Consider the following 9,510-nt stretch of genomic DNA (forward strand, 5'->3'; position numbering starts at 1 on the left):
CACCTCGTGACACAAATGGTCCCTACTTTGTCCAGCAGTTTAAAGTTCTTCTTGCAACATCAACTCTTAGTTGGGCTCTCGTGTGGGAATCATTTTCAAATTGGGAGAAGGCAGATGAGTCAGCGCCGGAACGGACGAGCCTAAGGGGTCCGCATGTGAAGAGACTGTATCTCGATCACCCGTCCGAGGAAACACAAATTAGCATTACCTACTTTGAGAGGGAAAAAAAGCACATTGGTGAGTTTACAGAATTCCAGCACAGGTATTTTAGTTCGAACAGAAGGAAGACTACAAACGAAAGATAGTCCTACCATATGCCGCCGGTGTTTGGGGAAAATCCAAAAGACCCCGAAGACCGTTAAATTTCGAAACCGACAAGACCCTGAAACAAAAAAAAAAAAAAAACTGTGCACTCAAAGGACATAAGATTGAGATTGTGGTGCGAGTGTGGTCACTTGCACTGAGGATGCCTACATTGGAGAGACCAAACGATCTCGGCACAAACGGATGGCGCGACACAGGAGAGTCGCCACTTCAGGGCAGGAGTCCACGGTCCACCTACACCTGAAGGACGAGGGCTGTTTGTTTGAAGACAGCAGTGTTCATATCCTGGCCAGAGGAGACCAATGGTTTGGGGTAAGAGTCAAAGAAGCCGTCTGTCAAAACATCTCTGAACGGGGGGGGGCGACTCAGGCATTACCTTTCAAACACATAACATGATCAATACAGAGACAGATTTGCGCATGCGGACAAGGACCTTCGGTATCCCCCGATCGACTGCCAGAGCCGACCCCTGGTAACTTTCGCATGAGCCTCGGTTCATGTGAAACTCAAGTTTCACGGCCTTGACATCGAGGCGGTTCTCCAACAGCTGATGCGGGACCGTGCCGACAAGGGTCCGACAGTGACACTGTCCTCCGGATAGACAAACACAAAAATGTTAATAAAGTCAAAGAGTACATGGTTAACCAGGGAAGTGAACAACGGGTCATAAAAGCAGTCTTACATTCGTCTCCCTGGCAGGCATCACAGAAGTCGAGGGTGTGGGGGGGGCAGTTGCACCTTGAGTGGGTTCAAAAGCTGACAATAGGAGGAGTAAAGGACCCGTCCTCTTGATAGGATCAACGAGTGGTCAAGCCGTGTACGAGGGAGGAACAACCAACGATCTGGCCCAAAGGGTCGCTGGCAGACTCCTCTTGTCCTCCTCTTGACGAGGCCTGATGTGTCGCAGGTGCGCCGCTGCTCCCAGCTGTATTCTGAAAGTTTAACTCGTGCTTGCAACCTTTTTTTTTTTCCCTTCCTAAGCTGGAGGAGCATCGTGACACCCGGAAGCGGATGCCAGAGCTGCAGAAGAAACAGACCCGGGTGGTGCAGGAGACGGACGACTCCTCCGCCCACAGCCTCCCCGCCAGACCCGGGCTCGGAGCTTGAGTCGGACACTGTGCAGGAATGGCAGTAATTTAGCAGTAATTTATCTGGCCGTGTATATTACGATTCTCGATCAATAAAAAAAAGTGTACGTAAATAGTGTACGTGTGAGTTTGCTGACTGACCACCATGTTGTGTTGTTTGTTGCACAGAACGGTACTTTGTGACTGCCTTTCCAACACTTTTGACGGCTTAAAATGGCTACACATTTTTAACTGGGATACGTGCATGTTTGGAAGCAGAGAGAGAGGAGGAAAGGAAAGAGCCCGGGACTGAGAGTAGGGACTTTGAATATCGGGACTATGATGGTAAAAGGTAGAGAGTCGGTCGACATGATGCATAGAAGGAAGGTGGATATACGGTGTGTCCAGAGGACCAGGTGGAAATGTAGTAAGGCTAGAAGCTTAGGAGCAGGCTTTAAGTTGTACTATTATGGTACTGACAAGAAGAGAAATGGAGTAGGAGTTATCTTGAAGGAGTTTGTTGGGAGCGTTCTGGAGGTGAAAAGAATGTCAGATAGACTTAGGAGTCTGAAACTGGAAACTGAAGGTATGAAGTTCTGGAATGTGTTAGATGAAGGGATGCAGAATATTCCCAGAAATGGGAGAGTGGTAATTGGTGCAGACTTCAATGGACATGCTGGTAAAGGCAATAGAGGGGATGAAGAAGTGATGGGCAGATTTGGTATCCAGGATGGGAATGCAGAGGGACAGATGGTGGTAGATTTTGCAAAAAGGATGGAAATGGCTGTAGTGAACACCTTTTTCCAGAAAAAACAGGAACATAGGGTAACTTATAAGAGCGGAGGTAGGAGCACACAGGTAAACTACATCTTGTATAGACAAGGTAACCTGAAAGAGATCAGCAACTGCAAAGTAGTTGTGGGTGAGAGTGTAGCCAGACAGCATAGGATGGTGGTTTGTGGAATGACTCTGGTGACAAGGAAGATCAAGAGGACAAGAGCAGAGCAGGGAACAAAGTGGTGGAAGCTGAAAAGGGAGGAGTTGAGAAAGGGTCTGGGTGGTCAGGGAGAGCTTCCAGATGATTGGACAACAACAGCTGGTGTTATCAGGGAGACAGGTAGAGGAGTACTTGGTGTGTCATCTGAAAGGCAAGTAGGAAGTAGAAAGTGCTCAGTTGGATAGTAAGGAGGGTGAGACTGATCTATACAGGTTGGAATGATGGAAAGGATTACAGCAGGTCCGGGTGATTAAGGATAGAGTGGAAAACGTATTGACAGATGCGAGAGGAGTGATGGGAAGATGGGCAGAGTACCTTGAAGAGCTGATGAATGTGGAAAATGAAAGAGAGGCGAGGGTAAAAGACGTGACTATTGTAGACCACAAAGTAGCTCAAATTAGTAAAAGTGAAGTGAGGAAGGCATTGAAGAGGATGAAGAGTGGAAAAGCAGTTGGTCCTGATGATATACCCATGGAGGTGTGGAAGTGTCTAGGAGAGGCAGCGGTAGATTTTCTGACTCGATTATTCAACGGGATCTTAGAGAGTGAGACGATGCCTGAGGAATAGAGACGATGTGCGATGGTGCCTATTTTTAAGAATAAAGGGGATGTGCAGATTTGTGCCATCTATAGAGGGATAAAGTCGATGAGCCATACAATTAAGATATGGGAAAGATTAGTGGCAACTAGATTGAGAGCAGAAGTCGGCATTTGTGAGCAGCAGTTTGGCTTCATGCCTAGAAAGAGTACTACGGATGTAGTATTTGCGTTGAGAATGCTAATAGAGAAGTACAGAGAAAGCCAGAGGGAGCTGCATTGTGTTTTTGTAGACCTAGAAAAAGCATATGACAGGGTGCCAAGAGAGGAGCTCTGGTATTGTATGAGGAAGTCTGGAGGGGCAGAGAAGAATGTTAAACTGGTGCAGGACATGTACGCTAGCGGTTAGACAGTGGTACGGTGTGCTGTAGGGGTAACAGAGAAGTTGAAGGTGGAGGCGGGCCTCCGTCAGGGATCAGCTCTGAGCCCCTTCTTGTTTGCAATGGTGATGAACAGGCTGACAGATGAGGTTAGACAGGAATCTCCGTGGACCGTGAAGTTGGCAGATGACATTGTGATATGTAGTGAGAGCAGAAAGCAGGTAGAGGAAAATCTAGAGAGGTGGAGGTATGCTCTGGAAAGGAGAGGAATGAAAGTTAGTCGCAGCAAGACAGACTATATGTGTGTGAATGAGAGGAACTCGGGTGGAAAGGTGAGGCTCCAGGGAGTAGAGATCAAGAAGCTGGAGGATTTCAGGTATTTGGGGTCAACAGACAACGGAGAACAACGGAGAATGTGGAAAAGAGGTGAAGAGACGGGTCCAAGCAGGTTGGAAGGGGGGGAGAAAAGTGTCAGGGGTACTATGTGATCGAAGACTATTGTCCAGAATGAAAGCAAATGCCAAGACAGTGGTGAGACCAGCGATGCTGCATGCTCTAGAACCAGGGAAAATTATGAAAAGGCAGGAGGCAGAGCTGGAGGATGCAGAGATGAAGATGTTGAGGTTCTCTTTGGGAGTGACAAGGACGGTCAGGATCAGGAATTAATCCATCAGAGGGACAGCACATGTTGGATGTTTTGGAGAGAAGGTCAGAGAAGCCAGACTGAGATGGTTGGGTCATGAACAGAGGAGGGATAGTGAATATATTGGCAGACGGATGCTGGAATTGGAGCTGCCATGCAGGAGGTCTAAAGGGAGACCAAAGAGAAGATTTATGGACGTAGTGAGAGAAGATATGAAGGTAGTTGGTGTGCGAGGGGAGGATACAGAGAATAGGGTTAGATGGAGAAGGTTGAGTCTCTGTGGCGACCCCTGAAGGGACAAGCCAAAAGGACAAGGAGAAGCACTTTGTATTTAATAATCAGCTACCGGTAATCTTATTTGACTCCGTACCCAACAGTAAACGACCGCCTTTTCGTGAAGCGTTCAGGTATTACTTTAAACTTGCCGTGAAGAAACATGGATTTTTATTTGACAATAAACTGTGTCACCTGCCGAATACCTCCGAGGTGATGTGACATGTGTTCATCATAATTAGACAAATGAGAAAAACTAAAATGTGAATAAAGAATCTCTGGGGTTTTTTTTTGGCCAAACCCACGAGTAGCGCTGGGTTTCCCATCGCCCAAGGAGAAGTGACTCCAACTACGACCGTTTATTTAGTGGATGTCAATATTCCTGTCCTTCTTAATCATCCTGCGATGTTATAGTCACTTATTTTCATGAAATGTATGAATTATTTTGTCATGTAAAAAAAACCTTTTAAAATACACGCAGATGACATATTCTTGATTTGAAAAATCTAATTGGGAACTTACTAGCGCTTTTTTATTCAGAAGAAACTATCTAGTGTTCAATAGTTCATTCTGTAAATGAACGGAATGCGACAGAGTGATGCACGGTCCAATATGCAAAGACTTTAACAAGGTTTTTCTTTTTCCCTCACCGGTTTTGTTGCAGAACTGAGGCCTTCCAGCCATTGAGTCTTATAATTGTTATGTGCAGAATAAAAAAAGATAAACGTGTTTTCAAAGTGAAAATTAGCCGTAATGGATGAGTACAGCTGAAGTGCAAGCACGAAATCCCGACTTTCACTTCTGAATCGATTGGTTATTATTGAATAATGTTTGGCAATAATTGTGCCAAAGATACGAATGAACTTTAGTCGCGATTCTTGTCTCAATGTGGAAGATTAATAACGTTTATTATGCTACATTTACTCGTTAAACAATAAGCTACAAGCCATTGCGCATGCGTGGCAAGCTGGCGGAAGTCGTAAGTACGTCTGCCGGAAACTGTAACGTCCTTTTTGCTCCCGGACTGCCATCATGGTGAGTTCGCCATAACGTGTCTAGCGATTCAAAAAGCAAATATATTTGTAATATCGTCCCCTTTCCCCTACCTCCGACATCTAATCGTACTCCTAACACATTTTTATGTATATTTGTGAAGTGTTTGAAATCCTTCATGTCGGGTTATCCTACTTTTCTACGACAATACTGAGGCTAATGCTATGCACCGAAATCCAACGTGGTACATACGGATAGGAAGGCCGAAAACGGCGCTATCAAGTTAACAAATGTAGTTGCCACCAAATATTACATTAATCGGCGATAATACATACATAAATCTGTTTGTTTCATGTTCTCTGGTGATGCACGATTAACGACAAATAAATGCTTGCTTATAATATGGAATATGTGTATTAGCTATGCGTACTCTCAAGCTAACCCTGGTGTTTTGGGTCAAACTGAGTTATTGAGAAATCAGGAGTATTCTCTATTTTCTCAGCAATTTCCTGGCCCTGCTTGATGATGTCTTAGATATCACAAACTCAACCTTATTATTTGTAAATATATGAACTGACGTTTTCTCAGGTGTACAAGCGCTTCGTTGAGATCGGGCGTGTCGCCTACATCTCTTTCGGACCCCATGCTGGCAAGCTGGTGGCCATTGTTGATGTCATCGACCAAAATAGAGTGAGTGATCTGCCGGAAATATGCTTTCATCAGTGAAATAGTGGATTTAATCGTTGGTTTATTTTTCTGCAGGCCCTTGTCGATGGGCCCTGCACAGGTGTGAAGAGGCAATCCATGCCCTTCAAGTGCTTGCAGCTCACAGACTATGTCATCAAAGTACCTCACAGGTGAGACTGCTGATCAGCTTATATGCTTTGAGTCCTGACATACCCCCGGTGTGGGTCCTGTTTTAGAGTCTGCCTTCATATCATCCACCTGACCTTTCTTGGTCTGTCAGTCAACTACATAAATAATAGTTCATATTGGAAATATAAAACTGGTAATAGCGTGAATTTTTAAAAATGTTGCGGAACGCAACACATGCTCTCTTTGAAGACTGGAGTTGTAGTTGTACCAGTAAATGCCCCAAATTCTTACCTTTTCACCCACTCTTATTAATGAGCTCCATTACTTGAAAATCCCAGTCCCTTGTGAACTGTTTAGCACAGGGTTAAGTGTCTTCCGATTTTCTGATTTGCTTTTGTCTTCGGGTAATGGATGAAGTGGTAACATTTTGTGTTTTTCATACTATGCCTAAATTGTGTTTTCAATCTAAAACGGGACAACTGTTGTTCAGTAAGGTTGAATGATGCTAAATTTTAATTATTATGAGTCTTCTCTACTGCTTGGCCGGGTTCTTTCTTTTATCGAACTTTTTTGTATAGCGTAACTACTGTAAATATTTGTTTTCCAAACGTGTAACAGGCAGCATGTCTGAATTGCTTTAGCCAAAATTGAACCACCTTCAAACAGTGGTGAAGAAACTGTGTCACGGCTGATCACAGCGATGCAGCTCTAACACGCTATATTCATCATTGACAGTATCAACATGAATCTGGAGTCCCCTTTCATCCTAGAAACAGGTTTATGAGTCCAACATTCTTGCTATAACAGTTCTGGTATTTGATGTTCCACAGTGCTCGTCAGAAGTTTGTGAGGAGGGCCTGGGAGAAGGCCCAAGTCAATGAGAAGTGGGCAGAGACCAGCTGGGCCAAAAAGATTGAGGCCAAAGCAAAGGTAAGATTTGTAAGAACTCTATAGCGGGCTGTATATATTGATGAGATCGTATGAAAAGGTGCATAACTGGTCTGTAGAAAAATAAGAACCTGGACATTTTAAATACTGTCTTGTGTTAAAGCCACTGCAGTATTCCCATATGCCCAGGTGTGGGACAGAGGTACAGTCTTATCAAAGGATGGTGGTGAAATATCAGTCATGCTCTAGATAACAGTGCTTCCCAACAAAAAAAAAAGTACAGCGTTCTAACAACGTTGTCAGAGCACAGTCAGATTTCCGACATGGAAGTAAGTTTGTGGCAGGAATGCTACGTAAGAAGATTACTTCTATAGGATCATTATGTTCGGCTCACATTTAAGAGCCTGATCAACTTAGATCATATGTTTACATTACTTGGCACAAATCAGTTTCACTATTTAATCCAACTAGTCAAAGCAATATGCGTCAATCCATGGAAGCATAATGCCCTACTAAAACAAATATCCCAACCTGTGGTGAATACTAATGTGACATTGGATATTTTTCATTACCACTGGAATAAAGATGTTTTTAGAGAGGTCGCTCATAAAACAGAACTGATTAAAAAGTATTACTGTTTATAGTATTACGTATTTGCCTAAAACATTATGAATAACTGAGTGTAATTCTAGCTTTAAAAAAAGATGTTGAATTCAGAAGAGTTGTAGTGGCATTACAATGCATGAGTTATAATATGCTGGCTTTTTTCCGTTTGGATCATTGTCATTTATGAGTGATGAAGTCAAAATTGCATCGCTTAGTCTTTCCAGGCTGAGCACTTTTGCATAATGTTTCGGACCGGAATCCCAAAATATTTGGAACATACTGGAAAAGGAGACTTTTGTATTACGTATTTTTTATCACTAGAACCCATTCATTATTTTAAGTAGTGATGTTTTCTTATATTATCACAGTCATAAAGCCCCTCTAAAATGCCACTGAGGGTACGGCTTTCCCTTTCAAAATACAAAGGTGTTAAGGAAAATCTTTTCAATTCTGTTTTTGGCACTGACGGTCGTCTTTTTTACTCTTTCAGAGGGCCAAGATGTCCGACTTTGACCGCTACAAGGTGATGAAGGCCAAGAGAATGGTAAGTGGCCCGAGGCACCAACCCACTGTACATTTATTCCTGGCTGTTCATAGCTTAAGATCTATGTGAAAGCTAGAATCAGACAAAAGGGGAAACTATAGCTATTGTGGAACATGAAAGAGGAAATAAAAGAGATTGTATACGGTTTGCCAGGGAAGGGGAAATGTTTTTGAGAAAATATTGGTTCTCTCGATATACCTGTGAAAATTGAGAGACTTGGGAATTCATCCGCAGTAGCTGGTGTTGTACTTTAGTTTTTCTTTATGCAACAGTCACCTATCTGTCATCTCGACACAGTCTTGAAGATATATTTGTTCTGTCTGTCGAGAGGTTGATCAGTCCCAAAAGATTGGCACACTCAGCCTTTTGAACATTTAGATTTTTGTTTCCAGTATTTGGAATGAGGACAGAAAAATGGTAGAGCCCTCAGATCAATAAACAATGTGCAGTAGTTCCACAATTTCTACAGAAACCTCGGTATGTGAGGAGCCCTAACAGGAAACCCCTACATGGACCAAGGCATTTATTCATTTAGCTTAACCCTTACTTTGTTTTGCGTACAATTTAAACTCACATCAGTGTTAACAATTAGATTGTTTTATTTTCCTCAAAGATAGCCACACTTAAAATGGTGTTTTATATTGAAAGTGCACTGTGACCTGTCTCACTTTGGGGTTTAGTTTGAAGGAAGAAGGTCAAACAACCAATGGATCTGTCTGAACTAATTTAGTGTCATTAGTGTTGTTGTTTTTTTTGTCTTCTCAACTATAGTACTTTCTTTGCAGAGAAACAGGATCATCAAGCATGAGGTGAAGAAGCTCCAGAAGGAGGCAGCAAAGAAGTGAAATTCATTTTGAACAGTCAAAATAAATGTTTTCAATTCTCTCACTTAATCATGTGTTTATTCAATGAAATTGGTTTAACCTGTGGCTTGATTGAAGACATTCCCACAGTTGCTGTCACTAAAGAAGGGAGTGTTTACAGCTTTCGGTCATCTGTACAGTATTTGCATGCTTCCGGGAATTCAATGTTCCTTACACACCTAAATTCTTGAGGGAGTGGTGTTCTGTCGCATGTCTGAACAACTAACTCAAATTTTAATACCAGCCCTGCGTGGGTCATTTTCTACTAAAGTGCGCACCACATTAAATTCCATAGCACTTAAGAAATATGCAACTGCTCCCTATCATTTGAAAGAAGGCCTTTTCTATAAGAACCAAACCCAAAGGGATATAAGACAGTGAGGCTGGAGAGGCAGTTTCAAATAAGTGTCAAGGCAAGATGCAGAATACCGCATACCAAATGCTGAAGCCTATTTATCAGTAGGTCTGCTCAACTTTAAGGCCTTTATCATTGTAGTTGTGTGTAGCAACCAGGTATGCTCATACTTTTGATGAGAAAGTGAAACCACTCACTTGTGACATTCAATGTATGCAGTTGAAC

At 42.9% G+C, this 9,510-nt stretch overlaps 1 protein-coding gene across 1 annotated transcript; it reads left to right on the plus strand.

Moving 5' to 3' along the window:
- The first annotated feature begins 5,203 nt into the window (after positions 1-5,203).
- On the plus strand, positions 5,204-8,960 carry rpl14 (ribosomal protein L14). The gene is made up of 6 exons (XM_086171655.1): positions 5,204-5,255; positions 5,802-5,903; positions 5,976-6,070; positions 6,860-6,959; positions 8,014-8,067; positions 8,853-8,960. Exons 1-6 carry the CDS (start codon positions 5,253-5,255, stop codon positions 8,910-8,912), a joined length of 414 nt encoding a protein of 137 aa, XP_086027781.1. The 5' UTR covers positions 5,204-5,252; the 3' UTR covers positions 8,913-8,960.
- Positions 8,961-9,510: the final 550 nt, after the last annotated feature.

This window comes from Fistularia commersonii, chromosome 24, assembly GCF_037954325.1.
Source record: "Fistularia commersonii isolate RoL2024-O1a breed Wild chromosome 24, RoL_Fcom_v1.0, whole genome shotgun sequence".
In the NCBI taxonomy this organism is placed as follows: Eukaryota; Metazoa; Chordata; class Actinopteri; order Syngnathiformes; family Fistulariidae; genus Fistularia; species Fistularia commersonii.

Excerpts from the sequence above, each read along its gene's own strand:
- rpl14 (XM_086171655.1), top strand. Across the intron at positions 6,071-6,859 it reads GTCATCAAAGTACCTCACAG|TGCTCGTCAGAAGTTTGTGA; the intron begins GTGAGACTGCTG and ends GATGTTCCACAG. Across the intron at positions 6,960-8,013 it reads AGATTGAGGCCAAAGCAAAG|AGGGCCAAGATGTCCGACTT; the intron begins GTAAGATTTGTA and ends TTACTCTTTCAG.